Below are 18,227 nucleotides of genomic sequence, written 5' to 3'. Positions count from 1 at the left end.
TTATCTTCCTTTACGTCTTCGAGACCTGTAGGTAAATAACGCCCCAACTTTGCAAGGCTAACCAAATAAATACCAGCAAGAAAAACATACACAGAGGAAAAGGCGAATAAAAAATGGATGGCTGCAATGAGGTCCCATCTAAGAGGAGAGGTCACGGTTTCACGGGTAGGTGCATATAGAGAAAAATCACTGTAGGGCATAAGAGCTGTCAGAGTATCCAGAAACGTCAGAGGATTTGTGATAAGGACTCAAGTGCAAAAGCTGGAGACAGTGTCTGTCTGCTTTCCTGCTTTGAGTATGTACCAGCTTTTTTAATCCAATGTCTCCCAGTCTTCTCTAGTGTGTGCTTTATTTAAAAGTTTAATATTATAATATTCACACATTAATCCTGATTGTCCCTATATCCAATTCTGCCTGTTCTTGGGGAAATATAAAATGAATTTCTGTAGCACAGCTGAAAAGCAGAAATTGTTGGATTACCATACTGCTGTGTGCAATAAAAATATACCATTATCTAGGGAAGTCTGTAGTTGATTAGAGCATAAATATCAAACCCCCAACTCATACCTCTGGAGTATTTGGTTCCTGCATGTTACAGAAACAAGGATCTCTGCTGAACAGTGTGACATTTCATTACTTTGGATTTGCTGTGATGAATAATATTATATGCTATTGGCCTAGAAGAAATATTACTATAGTAACTAGCTCGTGATTCATTTTTTATGTTTTTTTTTTTTCTGTATTTCCTAAGGGATGCCTGTCTAGACTAAAAATGTTTAAACTAACTCTTGGTAACAGTAACTAATTTTTTCCAGAGTGCTAAAAATACAGGACAGATAAACAACAATACTTAGATACTGCTTTTTAAAAACACGGCAGGCCCATAACATTCTTGAAATTATGAAAGTATAGTTTTATTTTATTTGGCACTTTTTTTATTAGTGGCTTTCTGTGTTGTTATTAATCCTGTTTAGTGACCTAAGGCGGGATTCCCACATGGACAATATTGCAACTCTAATGAAACCCTTAGACATATAATATATAAAAGGATGAAAATATAAGTGGGGTTGGTTGATTTAAATCAAAGTAATGAGCTCACTTATTCATTTAAATCCGTAAAAAGGAAATCTTGGCACATTAATATTTTATATTTTGGATTTATACGTATTTAATTCCTTATGATGATTCTTATGGGTCACTTTCTGTAATAAAAACATAGAAGAATGGAGCTCTGTCAGTGCAACCACCAGCAGATTTACTTTCTGCCTTTTGTTTTTCATGTCAGTGATGGGAAGTTCAGAGGATCACGCAGTAGCGTATGACATTTCGTAAAGGTTCATAAATTATGTACTCAGCTGTTGGATTACAAAAGGCTGGAAGCAACAAGTGCTTCTTGCATTATAAATGAAATGGCTTATTCACAAAGATGACATAGCTATATTAATTGGCGAGAAGTTATGATTAATGGGACAGGCCTGTGCTGTTTAAGGTGTCAATTAGAAGAAAGTAATTTTCGATAAGAAACAAATGCATCTTTTTTTTTTCAGTTTCCTATGGGTTTAGTGAAGTGCTCTGCTAATGGTATTCTAAACCATCTTCCTTGTCCAGCAATTTTAAGCCATTTTTCCTCATGCATTAGCCTAATGTCAAGGCAATAAAAGAATCCTGGATCAAGGTTTACATTCAAAATTAAAATGGTGATCACCTCCATGGGTAGAAAATTCAGCCTATTCCCTGCTGTATGACACTGGTCAAGCACCAGCTGGGCTGTGCTATCATCCCTGAGTACTGAGCAGTAATTGGAGTAACTAATTGGAGGCACAACCCCTGAAATAAAGATGCCATTGTTACATCTCTAGTCATCTATGCAGGACCCTTGAACCTACCCTGCTGACACTGCAGCTTTTCCCCCTTTTTTCCTGGCAAGGTTCCCAGGCGGAAGCAGCTCCAACGTGGCTCCCTTTTTCCCCTCTGTGGGTGCTTTGCTCTACTTACGGCTCCTCACGTTCCCTCCCCTGTGCCTGCTCTGGAGGAAGCAGCAGCCCTTAGGCTTTCCAGTGAGATGTCAATTTGATTTAGCACAGAAACGCCCAGGGACTTGTCAAGCCTTAGTAGGGATTTTGAGGTTGAGCTGACCATCGCTCTTAGGAGCATCTGGGAGCGACTGCTCCTTTCCAAGAGCACATTGAAAAGAGGAGAAAGAGAGGTGGTGAGCATGGTGGTGGGCAAGATTTGGGAGCACAGAGGTCTTAATAGAAGGGTGGAAGGGCGGGTGGTGAGTTGATTTGGGGTGGGTTGGGGAGGATGGAGGACACATGTAAGAGGCCAGGGTTGGTGGAGAAGGGGGCATGAAATGGAAAGATAAGAAAAATGGGGAATTGCAAAGGAGGCAACCTTTCAGCCTTTTGAATGATCAGCTGCCTCTCTTGGAGTCTGTTGCCCTTCATGCAGGTCTTGCATGTTCATTTTTTGTTGCATGTGGGTGGTTTTGATGCTCATGAACTGCATTACACACCGATTTTCTTATTTTTCTGCCATGACACTCTTGGGTTATATGAAGTAGAATGAAGCTTAATGGTGTTCTTGATTTTATAGATCGGCTTGTGGCTTAAGCAAAGTACTCACCCCCTGGAGGTCTTATTTACTGTTCTGTTTCTCCTAAAAAGTAATTTGAACTTCTTTTCTTCCAATGGCTTGTTAGGCTGCCCTGGATAAGGCTCAGCCAAGTGAGGAGGGATATCCGACAGCGCTGGGAGCGGGGAGTATGTTCTGCAAGGATAGCGAGGAAGCTTGTGATTCACATCTTAAACAAGGCAGTGTTCTACAAAGCTGCCGAAGTCTCAGGGAAGCTTAAGCATTAGTGACCCTTAAGTGATTAGAGAGAGTTTAGATTTTAGCAGGCATTTCGCTAATGACATCACAGGTTTATAATTTCATTTCTCTGCCAAGGCTGGATGCTAATCGAAGCACATCCTTCCTTTTCTTGTTACAGAGGTATGTGGATGGTTCAATTAACATCATCAACAACAAGGAAGGATAAACAGCCAAAGGCACAAAATGCCGTGCCCGCGTGACTTTCACAGAAACAGGGCAGAAACTCTTGAAGGGATGAAAATGACTTTTCCTTTGTACAAGACGAGCAAGCCCTTGGCATGTTTGCACTTGTGGCCCTTCTGCTGTAGTCCTAACGTGGCTTTTTACTGAGAGCTGGCCTAAGATAACCTGCTCCTGCGGTGTTTACAGACTCCTTATAAAATGTGCATGCAGGCAGTCTGGTCCTGCCACAGGCTTCAAAGCCTCTGCCTACCTCCACCCCCAGCTGAGACGGAAAGGACTTGCTGATTCAGTGAACCCAAATACAGGTGTTGCTGTACGAGAAGCCCATTCTCCATCATCCTGAAGACAAATACTGAAAATACACTGTGTCTTAATGTTATTTCACATTATATGTCACTTTTCCTTCACTCTGTGTGTGTAACGGACTGAAATGAGAGCGATGTCTCTTGTTCAAGAATGAGTGCAGCCATTTCTGAGCTAACATGCATCAGCAGCGTGTCAGCGAAATGCTGTATAGCAGTTTTAGAGGCAAAGAAGTCCATCAAATCTAGATTAGAAATCGCCTCGCCAGCACCATGAATTTACAAGGAGCTGTAAGATGTGAAGGTGAGGGAGGAGGGAAACAAGGAAAACAAAAGAGGAAACCGAGAAAAAGGTGCAGAGAAATAGAGAATGATGGGAAGAGCTGAGGGATTCTTCCTCCTGCCTTTTTTCAGGCATGTCTGAAGTTCAGTTCATGATTTCTTGTCATCACAAATATGTGATTTTCCCCTTGCTTCCAATATGTCAAGCTTTTCATCAGGGGACGAGATGAATCATTATATGTTGAGAACGTACAACGCAGAATTCTAGAAATATAGTCTATTCAAATGAATTACAATGGTTCGTTTTACACTCCGAGGACAGCACTGCCTATTTTTTAGTCTTCTGATTAATTTGACATCATTTTTATCTGACTGACAACACCAAGTAATTTAGGTAAAATAGGAGGGCATTGTTTATTTTTTGGTCTTCTGATTAATTTGACATCATTTTTGTCTGACTGACAATACCAAGTAATTTAGATAAAATAGGAACCCATATAAACTGCTTGTGTTTTATCCAGGTTAAGAGCATCGCTATTTTCTGATGACCTCCTGTTGGTCCAACAGTAGATATATGGTAAATACCACAACCAAAATATATTCTGTATCGATTGCATGTTTTACTGGTGATGATGACCTTATGTACTCATGAGCCTCACCAGAAGGTATTATTGCTCATTATATTTTACACAATATCCCTTAAAGGTGCCCTGAAACTAAAAGTTTTCAAGTTAGATTGAGTATTAAGCTATTTCGATGACTGAAATAGTCAATTTCAGCAGTAATTGTGTAGTCTTTACTTTAGGGATTTGAAGCCATACAATAGCATCCCATAAAGCTGTTGCTAGTGATGCAGTGTTGATTATGATGATGGCTGCTGACCTTACTAAATTTTTACTGTATAGGTAACATGAAAATTTACAGCTTTATTTTACAAGTGTGTTGTATATTTTTCACTAGTAGGTGCTGATAATTCCCTCTTCCCTCTCTGTAACCATGAGAAAAAATCCAGTAGTCAAAGTAAAATTTCATTCTTTTCCCCAAAGACTCATTGAAGGGTTTATGAAAAAACAGAATCCATTATAGTTCTAAGTTATTTTTTTATCTTATTTGATATATTCTTTCCTGCAGGGTACCGCCTTTCTATTATAACCAAAAGATTGACTTTCCCATTTATGTAGCTTTTATGGTTCTTTCCAAAGACTTATCTTACGACTCTTGGCTGAAAACCATTTTGGCCAGTTTCATCAGGTTCTAAAGGAACCAAAGAAAAAGATGTCCTGTCTATAACATGAGATTGCTCCTACCATTATAAAAATACTATATCACAACTTTGAGTAGCTGCTCTTGAAAGCATAGCTTTGAAAAAGAAAAGAAACTAAAGATGATGGAAAGAAAAGACTTAATGTACCAAGCTGTATTTCATTTATGCATTTGCTCATTTTTGACAGGATAGGGTGGAGCTTAAATAGACAAGATTATATGGAAAGGATTGTCGTGTAAAGTGTCCAAGTCTGATCTCATTAAGGACAACTGGAAGATGGCAACTCTCAGGAATGTTTCAGCGTTGTTGTCCTTGAATATTGTACCAGGAGTTTCATTGGAACAGACTGCTGGGCTCAGCTCTCGACTAAATAAGCCATCACAACACTCGATGTACCTCTTGTGCAAAAGAGGAGCAACCCTAGTGAAAATCAGAGCAGTTCCTGGCTTCTCTAAATTGCAATGGCCTCTTCAAAACAGCTGTGGTGCCCTCTGTGCGCTGGGAGATCCTTGGCACAGCGGCCAGCCTCCTTGTCCCTCCCTTGCACATGTCCTTGCCTCCTCCTCAGCCAAAGCGCAGGAGAAGGTGGCACAACACTGGCTTCACTGCTCTGCGCCTGTGTCACGCACATCTTCAAAAAGAAGCTTGCCATGCAAGTGACTTCCACTGATTGTAGTGGGACCGAGGTTTGGGCCAAGTCTACTGTTGATACCTGTGGAGAAAAGATGGGGCTGGGATTTTGTTTGCTTTACCTTTATGGTCTTACCATGAGAAGGTACTGTACTGCGTGTGATTTGCCCAACTGGCTATTCCCTGAGATTCTTTTCTTCTTCATTGCTTCAGGAACAAGCAGTGGAAGTGCCGCATGGAAGCAGTGATCCTGTGCCGATTCCATGTGTCATCTCTTATTCAGTAGCTGAATAACAGCTGGCTGCTGACTTCGTAGAAACTAGAGAGTACATAATTCAATTTTTCCATTCCTGTTCCAGTTCCTTCTTGGGAATTCCCCATGGGGGCAGATTTGTCTGCTCGCAAACTGTGCTTGAGAAAAAGAACCTAAGAGATCAACCTACTGCAAAAATCCTAGGAGGAATGAAAATCTTTGTTTGCGAAAGGTCACCAGAAAAGTGGCAGTAGGGTCACACAATTAGGCTGCACCAGGGAAAAAAAACATTCTTGCCTTCTATGTTGGGTTTTGTGCTGACGGTCCCAAAATCTCTAACTTTGCATATTTGACTTAATGAAAACTGAGAAATGAGCTCGGCTCGTTTTTTTACCTGGCAAATTGTACGTGACCTCAGCACCTTTCCTTTTTCTGTTGTTGCAGAGGCATAGTAGTAGGCAGTTGTGTACCTTCCCCTGATGCAGCTAGTAAGAAAGGACACATATTTCAAGGTGGGTTATAATGTCCCTTGCCTGACTGCAAATTCCGAGATTACTGACGTAATAAGATTGAGCTAAATGTCATGCTATCCTTTGGTTTAATGGAAAATAATTAAGATCATCACTGACTTTATTGAAAGATGTGAGTTTGGTGTCTGAAACATAAGAAGCTTCTTTTTCATCTCCAGTATAAATGGACAGCCCTTCTCTATTATTAAGTAGTGCCTTCGCTATGTAATCCTATGAACATAATGACTATATTTCTCGTTCTTCATCATATTAGCAAATCATAGAGGGTCTTGGGCAACTTCCAGTACAAGTTTGTACTGGAGGTCTTGAGCCGTGTGGCAGATCAGAGGGTGAGAAGTTCTGAAATTTGTTTGGCTTGGCTACTGCGCTGACCCTTCAGTTCTTTTGATAAGCTTCACTGGATGGAGGAGTAAAACCGTGTAAGAGCAGATGCTCTGCTGCTCTTGTGCTGCTTCTGCAAAGAGAGGGGACACTCATGAAATCTCTTCTGTTGAAGAGCCCCGGTATCGGAGCACTGCAGAGGGGCAGATGCTGGGTGTAGGTGATGGCTCTCGCCAGCATGCATGGCATGTAGGTATTTGCGCTGAGTTCTGGCCATCAGGTCACCTCCTGGAAATTGTAGCCTGGTTGGGGAGTTCAGTGCAGTGACTTGGGCTGACATAAAATCAGCTGTGTATGGAGTCTGGAAGATGCAATCTGCTCTGGTGACCCGACGGCGCGCCCTGGCTCTGCTAGCAGGAGCAGGTAGTTGGACATGCAACACAGTGGCTTGGTGTGTGCTTCTTGTATTCTCCACTAGCAGTCTTCAGACTGAAGGGAGAAATTTAATGTTCAAATGCGAGAGCCCTTTATCACCTCCAGCGCTGCCCGTTTGGCTGCCACAGCGTCACACGGAGCCCTGCGGTGGAGGGAATGATTTGACCTCAGGAAACAGATACTTACTTTGAAAAGTCTTCTACTGTCGTAGCTTCCTTCTCTCTGACTGAACCACGGAGGCACTTCATCCTTATCATCCAGGAAGCAGCTGAGGCTCTCTGATACTATTCTTTTAAAATCAAAACATTAAAGCTACAGTGCGATGATTTTCAAATTTTCCAGGCATCACCCCCACCGGCGTTCATTGCCCCCTTGCGTGCTAAGCTGTTTGGTCTTTCAGTATGCAATACTTGTTCAGTGCTGCACTAAACCTTTGTTGCTTTGCAGTAAAAAAAGCTTCCGATTATGTAAATGACATCGAAATGAGTTGGATAAAGTGATAAACAGCCACATTTTATGATTGCAACTGGGTTTTGTTTGTTATTTTACAGTTAATTTTGTGGAAGTAAAGGTCTATACAAACTCCCTTCTGGCATCAATGCAGTAATACAGCACTCTCATAACTGTTCTAAGAATTTGGTAGGGCCACTGAGCCAACATGATAGGGGGATCACATACATCCAGTGTCACAGCATCCCTTTTCCCTGTGGTAGAGCTCCCTCCCTGTACCTAGCAGCTCATCTTCTGGTTTAGTGATCTTTGGATGGCAGTTGGGTTTCATGCTCTTTTCTTTATTTCCTCTTCTTCTCTGTTTCTCACACATTATTATTCTTTCCAGTGACTGTACCAGGCCTCCAAAATCCCGTAGTCCCCAAGAGTAATTGCAGATACATTACTTTGCAATCCCCACTGGTAGGCTGGGTCAAGTGCTTTATTTTTATCCAGGTTGGCTGCTAAGGAATGTGGTTGATTTTGCTTCCTGAGTAGCCGCACAACAAGACGGGAGTATTTCTGTCACCTGAGTATTTCTGCTGTAGCTGGAGGTTGGTCCTCTCCTGAGTCTGGAGTACGGGGTGCTCAAGTAGGGTTGCTAGTGGCCATTAATGGAAGATCCGAGGCTCCCATGAAGATTAAACGTCAAATGGAAAAATCTAGAAAAAGCACGACTACAGCTGCATGAGGAGTAAATGAGCACATTTTGATTGTATCTTTATCTGACATAGGGTTTGATGACCTACATGCTTGTGCTGATCCTGGAGCTCCTGAACACGGATACAAGACACCCAGCGCAGGTGTTTTCTTTGAAAGCGTGGTGGTCCGGTTCCATTGCCAAGAAGGATACAGGCTTAACGGTACTTCAAAAAAACTTTGTGTGAGACACTTTAATGGCTCCCTGAGCTGGAAACCAAGTGATAAACCTGTGTGCCTACAAGAAGGTAAGTCAGTTTTCTTAAAGCAGTTCACCAGTGTCAGTTCTGCTCACTTGTCCGCGTACCTTGTCTGTGTGTCTCAGCACAAAACACAGAAGAACGGAGTCCATTTCGCTGTGTCTTGTTTGATACGTACTTTAGTTTCCCATCCATCCCATCCATAGTTTCCATTTGTCAGTTAAATTTATACCGTGAGAGGTTGTGTGAGCGCACACACGCATTACGTTGAAAGGGACATAAAGAAATCTGCAGAAAAAAAAAGATAATACGTTTCTACTTTTAACTAGTACAAATTGATGCAAAGAGAAAAAACAACCTCCAGTATAAGTAAACTGTAACTATTTATTAAAGCTGCCCACTGAATACTCCTTTCTGCAATATTTTACTAGGAAAACATAATGAATTTCCAATGCTACTGCTCCTGCTAATCAGGAGTTTTAAACAATTATGTTTTATGACTTGTGCATGATTCAAGTAGGAAAATCAAATATGCATGGACTGCAGAAGTTTAAAGCAGAAGTTTACTTTGAGATAACTCAGACTATTATGGGATAAGCTAATTTATTTTTATTGCATTTTTGATGTTGTACTTGGTTTTAAATAATTAGAACGTTAAATTACTTTCTTCTTCTAGGAGTTAGATAGAGGCAGGATTCATTTGAATATCGTAAGTGTAAATTTTGGCCAAAATACATCCAAGCAGCACAAACTGTTTATTTCACCAAATATATTAAAGATGTAACTTGTTGATTTTGTTGATTCAGTTTTGCTAAAAAGAGCTATTAAAATCAACAGCCATGAAAAGTGTTAATTAAATCTAGTGTGTACATTTCAGTCTTGTGACTTCTCCACTGAAGTCATTTGCTATTGTCTCATTGTCTTCAAGGTGGAGCAAGATAAATTCTGTTTCAGGATGTCTTCCATAATTTAAAATAAGATTAATAAATGGACTTCATTCAAAAGTAGTTGAAGACTTACGTGGCTCATAAGCACATCTGCTACATAGGGTTATGCATCACTTAGCATGTATTAAAACTGCAAGTACTTGTTTATGCTATGGGTGGGTGAGTGTGAGAATCCTGTGCCAGGACAGAGGTGCATGAAGGGATGTGCCACAAGAGGAGCAAGCAGGCCTTGGAAGGATCATGCTGAGGAGATACACGTGAAGGGAACAAGCCTAAACAGTGGTCTGTGTGAAAGTGGTGCATGAGATATTTGAGAGAGTGGCTTTAGGCAGCTGGTAAGTAGTCCATGGTCTTTCAGGTAGCTGCCCTGTTGGCAGGAGAGGTTCTTGGTGAAATATGGACTCCTGGACATGACCGAGGCCACAGGCTACAGAGCTGTGTGGGGCACAGTCATGAGCTGTCTCAGGGTACGCATTGAGATGACAGCTGACATGTAGAACATAAAGGCAGTCGAGGCCAATAACATCTGGTCGTAATGGTGGCACGGGGCAACGTCAAAAAAAACAACCTGATGCCTTTAAAAATAATGTATGTATGAAATTCATGCCACTGCTGTTACAGTCACCTTTCATAAATGCCCTTGTCTCTCATCTCATGGTTATTTAAGAAAAAATACATGTAGAGTGACAGGACAATATGTCTGAACTGGGTATTCAAACTACCAGAAAAGGTTATAATGCTTGAAAAATATGTTTTCTTAACTACTGCAGGTAGCTTCTAAGAATTTTGATGTGCATCTGTGAAATAGTACTTGTATCATCCACTGCAGTTGTTAAAACAAGCATAAACATGTTTTATTGAATATTCAAACCTCTTCCCAGCCTCACCCACCCACACACCCCCCAGTTCAGCGGAAATCTATGGAGGAAGTTTCTGATCACAATGTCATCAACAGCAAAACTGCCACTCATGTTGGTGTGATCAACACTCGAGCCAGGTGTTTTCAAAAAAGAAAGAAATTGGAAGATGAGAATGTGATGGATGATGTGACAACAGTTGCTTAAAAGATAATCATTACCTTACAGCACAGAACACTTAAAAAAGGATTGCCAGCCAATGCTCTGATCAAGCAAAGCACTTAAGCTTGAGCATAGCTGTAATTATGTGATTAGTCTTGTTAAAGTTCTGTGCTCAAAATTAGGCGTAGGCAAAAACGCTTTTTATTATTTGGACTGAAGAGTAGGACCCTGATTTAGGATTTAGTGAAGCAAGTGCTTAAGTACTTTCCTGATTAACTGTAGAATAATACCTCAGGTATTATTAAAACAATCCTAGAGTTTAGCAATTGCAAAAAAAATAGATGACGGAATTAATTCTTCTTTGCAATGCACAGTATAACCACTGATTCAGAACAAATACTAAGCAAAGATTGAGTGGCGATCCATGAGACCTAAGCATTTGCTTAAGTGCTTTTTAGAGTGATCCTTTTGTGTACTGGGAGCAGAATGATGAGAGAGGAGCACGAGAGGGAGGTGGGCAGTGTAGGAATGTAGAACATCTGGAGAGCAGTTAAGGAGGAATTATAACAGGGTTTGTAATTCTCAGCTGCCTAATGACATACATAAAAATCCTCGTTGCAGAAATTCTCTAATGATATATAAAAATAAATTTGAAATTTGTCACAACTAGTGGAGAAGTAAGAAGTTAATGTTTTAACATTCATCATTAGCTATCACTGAGCGAAACAAACTTTATATTGCTTTTACTCATTTAAAGCAGGGGCTGATCGCCACGTGTGCTATGTATGGTATGCTGTACCATACCTGCCCCTCATCACAGCATATGTAAATGCCAGATATTGCCAGCTGAGCTTAAACAGTAAAAGTAGTCAATACTGCAGTTCATTTTAAGTTAATCTCAGAAGCCTGGATTCAACTAAGGATGGTTACATATAACTTTATATCTATATGTTATGTACATTTAATTGTAACTATGTGTTTACTAGGACAATCTCTAATCACAAACGAATGCTATTTACCAAAGGAAGCAAAGCAATCTGTTTCAGAATGTAATTGATTTTAAAACTAATACATTTGCCTGGAGCTCTTCATCCAATCAATTTGATTTTATAGGTCTGTCATTTCTCGTTAAGAGGCAGGAGATGTTAAGTGTCAGTACAAGAATGAAGTTGCATGACTAGGTGCCCAATAAATGCCCTATCAAAAATCTGTGTGCTTAGAGTTATGTTCTCATGTGGATCTACAGCATGTTGTGACTATAACTTCCATCAATTCTAATATGGTTATGCACATAAATACCAAAGCTCTAAGGTAGGAATTTTGTATTTACTGTTTAAGAGCAATATGTCATGTTTTTCACACTTTAATCTAATCTTCTCCCACTGTGATAATGTAGCTGCTGAGACTGTTGCCCTACTTGGAACAAATGCTACCTCTTCCCTCTGAGACTGAATCTAAATTTACAGCCTACATGGGGTTGGCAGCCACGCAAAGAGCTGTACCCTTCTCTTCCAGTGCTTCTGTAGGCAGATGCCTTCAAGATGTCCTCAGTGCCTCGTTCTCCCGCTGACAGGGATGATAAACCTGCAGTAAAAGTAGTGGACTAGAGCACAGTTTGGCTACAGTTTTCCTGTATGACAGTTAGCACTCGTTTCTCTTTGCCTTTGTCCCTGGATCCATGAGATGACTGAAATGATTTTATTTCTCCTTCTCTTACCTGTCTTGCCCAGCGTTTGCTGATTCTTAAGCCTGGTTGCAAGCACTATATGACATTTGCAACCTGTGCTTAGCATGATGGCCACAGATCTCAGGCCAAGTCTCTGTGCGCTATTGTAATACAAGCAAAGACAATAAAGTGTTATTTAATATGCACTGAAATACCGTGTTTGCCATCCAAGAACGACCACAGTACTATGGATTTAACGCTAGTGAAAAACAAGAGACAGTATCAATCTTAAATGCTTGCTTTTCAGGGGACAGGGTGCAGATGAGCTGTCCCTGCATTCAACCCATCCATCATGATGCTCCTTTTGTCCTTCCTCCCTGTTCCTCTCTGTTCCAGCCTGTCGGTGTTGTGGCTAGATGTAGTCAAGGCTAATTCAGAAGCCACTCCACAGTGAGATACATAGGAGCACTGGACCTCTGCGTTTGAGTTTACATACGGACTAGTAAACAAAACAGTGCCAGCGCAGGGGCCAGGGCACTGTTCTTCCATTGCACATACCATTACAGGGTTAGAAAGGTCCCTGACATGGTTTTGGCCAATATCAAGTAGTACTCCCCAAGCATTTCCTACGAACACCTTCTGGATTAGCATGGACCAGAGACAATTTTTGGAGGGTAAGAGTTCACCCACAGTAGACAAAAGCCATGCTAAGCCAGCTGGTACCTATGGAAGTTATGGCTATCTCCATAGTGTCCAGGTCGTGCCTTCCTTCTGAGTTGCCTTTATGGTCCAGGTGCTTTTTGGGAAGAGGGAGGGTGGTCCTCCTTCCCCATGGCCTGGAAGAATTCTGGGAGATGATGCATGGTTTGCACATAAACTAAAGCACTAGGACTATAGCGTTTAACAGATTTTACTCTTCAGATCAATCTTCCTGTGATGGAGGACACACGATTTGCTAAAGCCAAGAACTCCTAATGTACAAAGCTGCATCTTCGTGAAAGTGAAGTCAAGATGGGCCCTTGCACCTGGCCGGCTGTTGGGCCAGCTGGCTACACCCCACCTCTTTGTGCCTCTGCAAGATAAGAAATGTGTTTCTAACTAGGACGTTCTTTTAGCTGACCTGTTTTAATATTCACACAGCAGGTACAAGCAGATCATGTAAAACTGCCAGAAAGGAGCGTAAGCCATAGCCATCACTGTTCAATGCTGGTTAAAGACCATGTATTCCCTTAAATGGTTTAGTAGCTTCCACAGATTTGCTGAAAAGTACTTAGGATAAAGCAGTTTATTTTCTAGGACAGGACATTTTAAAATCCAGTCACTTATTTGCAGCTTTTCCAAGCAGAACTTGTGCCAGCTAATCGGGTTGTTTGCGGAGAGGTGGCTGCTGCAATTTATGCTTGACTAAGTGCTAAACAATACAAATTCAGCCAACGGGAAAGCATTTGCTCACAAGGTATCAGGAAAAAGAGCTGTAATACTGTAGGTCCATCGGTCTCACGTTTAGCTGGGGCTTGTAATAGGCCTGTTATCAAAGTCAGCCAGGATGTTGCAGGCAAAGGATGGTACCCTGAGCAACTCATCACTGCTCTCTGCCAACATCTACCGATTAAAATGATTCAATCTATAGCTGTTACTTGGAATAATGGGGATGAAGTTACTGTAATAGATCGTTGTTACGGAATCAATTTCCCCTGCTTTGAAAGTGAAATCTCATCTTTTACTGCAGTGTATGTATACACATCTCTTTTATTTGTATAGCAACAGAAAGCTGTTATGTGGAGAGAGTGAGCTGTTCGCTGACATTATCTTCTGGCATCTGTCTTCAACCTCCTTCTGCGTGGCCATGGAGCAGGATCCCCATCTATCTCATCCCATCCTCAGGGGTGCCCAGGGCCGCTTCTTCATGACAGCATTCAAAGCTGTGTCAGGCATTTCTCATGGGGCATCCTCTGCTCCCTCCTCTGCTGATTAACTTGCCAGAGAGAGAGAATTGTTCATTCTTTGAAGGTGCTGTCTGCACCCTCATCACGGGGCATTGTGTAACCTTCTGTTAGGGTACGCATCCACCCAGACTTAGGTGTTTATAAATGAATAAATTCTAATTAAACTGCTTTCCTGGAGCTCAGACAGCCTTGCAGGCTGCCAGCCCTTCCTCACAGGCAGCAGGAGGTACCTGCTGCAGCAGCTGAGGAGCTAACAGTAACAAGAGAAACGGGAATTTTTGACTAATACTGTGTCCAGGCCCCATAACAAAAGTTAGCTAAGCACAGTGTATTTCAGAAAACGTCCCTATAATGGGAAGGTGCAAAGGAAAATATGTTTTAGTTGGGGAAGCAGCACTCTTCCACTTCGTATTAGTGAAATTTAGTGATGGGGTCTCAGAATAACAGATCCCCTAGTTTATCTAAATAAACAAACACATTATGAAATATATTTGCTCTTAGTGGTTTGTGTGTGCTATGCTGAATGACAGTTTACCTTGATTCTAGTTGAGCTTTTAAGCAAACAAGCAAGCTGTTGCTATCGCTTTACTTTGTGCATGTTCACAATTAATTGCCAAACACAAATTTAGAGTTACCTCTTCCTCGTTAGCAAGAATTACCCATGAAAACAGCAGAAACTTTTATGCAAGTCTCAAGGTACTTCTGAAATTTCCTGCATTTCTAAATGAAGACAATTGTCTCTTGTGGCAGAAGTGTTGGAAAAAAAAAACAGCATAAAACAGGCTTCTAGTATTTTTACTGTCTTGCTTTTATTCAAAACACTGTGAGTTTTGATGCCTGGAAACTTTTATTGCCATCTGTGTCATGGATTGCCTGTTGGCAGGCAAACAGATAATTTTCATTATATTTTCCCAGTATTTAATCTTTTCCTTTCTTGTGTTTAATCTCACTTTGCATTTATGATGAGGACGAACTTTGAGTCACCTGGACTATTCCTTCATATCCTTTTGGCTTGCCTCTTACTTATTCAGTATTATCAAAGGGTTTTTTACCGTGTCTCACCCCTTCCTTCCACTTTCTGCAACATCTTTCATTTTTCAGTCTTACGAGTTTTATTTTATTTTTTGGTGTCTTTGACACTGATATATACAGGAACATATAAGACTGTCCGATACCTGTATCACAGCCAGGTAGTAGAGCCCATGTCTGTATATCACTAGAGGTTTGCAGTCATTTCCCTTGTTGAGAGTCTTCTACAAACACTTGAGATGCTGCTCAGGGCCTTAAAAATCGCACCCTCTAAAGGCATATGAATTCAGGCACATAAAATTATCTGATTTAAAACAGAATCAATGAGATTAAAGTAAAGATATTCTCATAACAAACTGTGGAATGGAGCTGGATAAACCCTTGTAAATGTACCTGATTTTCATCTGTCTCTCTGCTAAAACTGCAGGTTTTCTGTGTTCCTCATGCCATATCTGTATTTTATCTTTTCTTTTGTCCTGTCCTTAGTGCTGTCAAAGAGTCTGCCTTCGCATGGGACTTTGGGATAGTCAGACACATGATAAATGGAAGGACAAAATTAAAGACAGTCTTCCTAAATGCTGTTAATTTTGTTTAAAAAAGTCTAGGGGAATGATCCATGACTGTAGCGTGTCAGTGTACTAGAGTGCTATAGACTTTGTGACTGATGGTTAACCTAGGGAAAGGACATAATTTACTGAAATGCATGTATTTTCCGAATGGTTTAAGCAGAGCAGTTGCATTAACTGATAACTTTTGCTGAAGAACTTGATTACTGAATAGCTAGCCATGTTTTTTTAATGAAGTTACTATTGTTTTTTTTTCATGAAGTCACAGATTGCCTTGTGCCACATGTTGAAGATGCAGAGATTCATAACAAGACATACAGGACTGGCGATAAGTTAATAATCAGCTGTCATGAAGGATTCCAGATCCGTTACCCTGACTTAGACAACATGGTTTCAATATGTCAAGACGATGGAACATGGGATAATCTGCCCATTTGTCAAGGTTTAGTACACCAGCACATCCTGTTTTATAGCTCATGTACCTTGTGATAGTTTGCCAATATTTTTTTGTGCAGTTGTAAGGATGTCAGTGATCTGATACGTCCCACTGTACAGTATCTGAATAGTGCCGCAGCTAAGATTTTTTGATTTCTCTTCCCCGTTGCTCACTGCAGGAAAGAAGGTGCCACTTTCTGAACATATCCATACTTAAAATACTACTTTAAATATTGCTTTTTGTTTGCTAGTCTAAAATCTGACACAGATACACTGCATTTTTTTAAAAATCAGGGTTAAATCAGCCAGAAATTCAGCAAAAGATCTGATGGGCAACTGACATATTTGCACCAATTAATTTCTGGAAAGATTTAAGCTTCTGGTTGCAATTTGCCTTTCTTTGCCTTGTGCAGTGGGCAGGGATAGAGGAGAGAAGCTGGAACTTGTTCTTCTATCAGAGTTTTCAGCAGAGTTTTTGATCACGTTCACAGTCTATTAAACCCATAGGTTTTCACTGAAAATTCAGGGTTTGCACAGGAATGATTTTGGCCAGAGACGCCATTAGCCGTAGAACCAGTAGTATTAGTAGCATGGGATCCCAGCTTCGCTTAGATTGTGAGAAATGGCTGGGGGTAAACCAGCTTTAGTGAATGGAAGTTCAGGAACCCTGGGCTGCTATTACGTTTATGTTTCTAACACGCATGTGTTAGTACTATTGACTTGGTTTTAACCAGTTCACATCTTGGTAACAAGCTTGGCCAGCTGAAGAGCATCGAGAGATTTTAACTATCTGTGCTAAGGAGAAGGCTGGGTTAGTGTTAACGTTCCTCAGACCCATCTGTCATCTCCTGAAGCTGCCAGTTCTCTGCAGGTGCTTACACCGTCACATCCATTTGCAGAGTTGGGGCAGGCAGGGGAGCTGGGACGCTTCTTAGGAGTGGTGGTGGCAGGGTGAGACATGAAAGTCAGGACTTGGCATTTCTGTAAAGTGTTGTAGGGCTGTAAAGTGACGAGATTGATGGATGCCAAAGTCCGAAGTTATAGGAGCTTAGTTTGTGCAGATCTCTACAGCTAGGACCCTCCGTCTGAGGCACATCAAACTGTGTCTCAAGGTCCTGTCGTATACTGTTATATAGGTATGTAGAAATTTAGGCTCTTTATGGGGCTAGCTCAGTGTATCTGAAGAGGGGCAACAGAAAAGGGGAGTTTTCACAAACCCATAAAAAAGTGGGCACTAATTTTGGGGTATCTTATGGCAATGGCATGTGGCAGTATGAAGTATACAGGCCATTTTGGGAGTGGGGGCACCTCACGTCTAGTTAAGGTAGATTAAGACTCTGGGTAAGCAAAAATACCCCAACTACCCCTTGGCTTCTTACTTTCTTCTGTTGCTGAATTTATACTATAAAACAATCAATTGCTGCTACTCAATGTTCCATATTAATTGCTTTTAAAAATAAAAGCAGGGCTAATAAAAGTTATGAAATCAATTGCACAAGAGCAAAGTTCTGTAACTATCAGACAGATAAAGAAAAGGCAATTCAGATTCAAGTATATGCCATATTTTGCCTAGTTCTATAAACCTATTCCAAAATTGACTCTAGAATTTTCTTTTTGATATGTCAAGCACTAATAATATCAAAGGCACTTGCCTGCTTGCACTAGGTAGGCTGTCAATTACATTTCTATGGCCCTCTGATTACAACAGACAAGGGAGTCTCATGACACTTAAGATGCCTTTTTTTCTGGCAGAGCAGTGGGAAAGGATTGTAAAGCATCTAAGAATCCAACCCCAAACTACTTTTGCCACAAGATAATAATGATAATTACTGATCTGGAATGATGTAAATTACTTGGCAAAAAAATGTCAAAATGAAGTTTTCAAGCAGCTTGAGGTGTTTGGAGACCTAGGGATTTTCATAAACACTTGGCGCTTATACAAATTCAAGTAAATCTCTGTCCTGTTCCCCATAAGCATTAAAATTCTGAGCCAACAGGACAAAATTTTTCCCTGATACAGTTCAGAGGAAAGTAAGCTCAGTCTTGCTGGGGCAGTCTGCGCTCTCTTTCTGTCCCATTGGAGGCTGCTGATATCGTCCTGCTCAGTGGGCTGCTCAGTTTGCAGCAACCGGTGCATTAAGTGTGGGGTGTCCTTGA

The 18,227-nt window shown here is 41.0% G+C and overlaps 1 protein-coding gene across 1 annotated transcript in view; it reads left to right on the top strand.

Annotated features, from left to right (window-relative positions):
• Window positions 1–7,007: 7,007 nt before the first annotated feature.
• SUSD4 (sushi domain containing 4) overlaps window positions 7,008–18,227 on the top strand; it is a 32,249-nt gene continuing 21,029 nt past the window's right edge. The window contains exons 1-3 of the mRNA XM_009986459.2: window positions 7,008–7,062; window positions 8,298–8,510; window positions 15,898–16,077. Of these exons, the coding sequence (XP_009984761.2) occupies window positions 7,008–7,062; window positions 8,298–8,510; window positions 15,898–16,077 (448 nt within the window). The remainder of the gene's footprint in view (window positions 7,063–8,297; window positions 8,511–15,897; window positions 16,078–18,227) is intronic.

This window comes from Tauraco erythrolophus, chromosome 2 (genome assembly GCF_009769465.1).
Source record: "Tauraco erythrolophus isolate bTauEry1 chromosome 2, bTauEry1.pri, whole genome shotgun sequence".
NCBI classification, from domain to species: domain Eukaryota; kingdom Metazoa; phylum Chordata; class Aves; order Musophagiformes; family Musophagidae; genus Tauraco; species Tauraco erythrolophus.
Note: the sequence above shows the minus strand (reverse complement) of the source record. Positions and strands in the feature narration are given on the sequence as shown.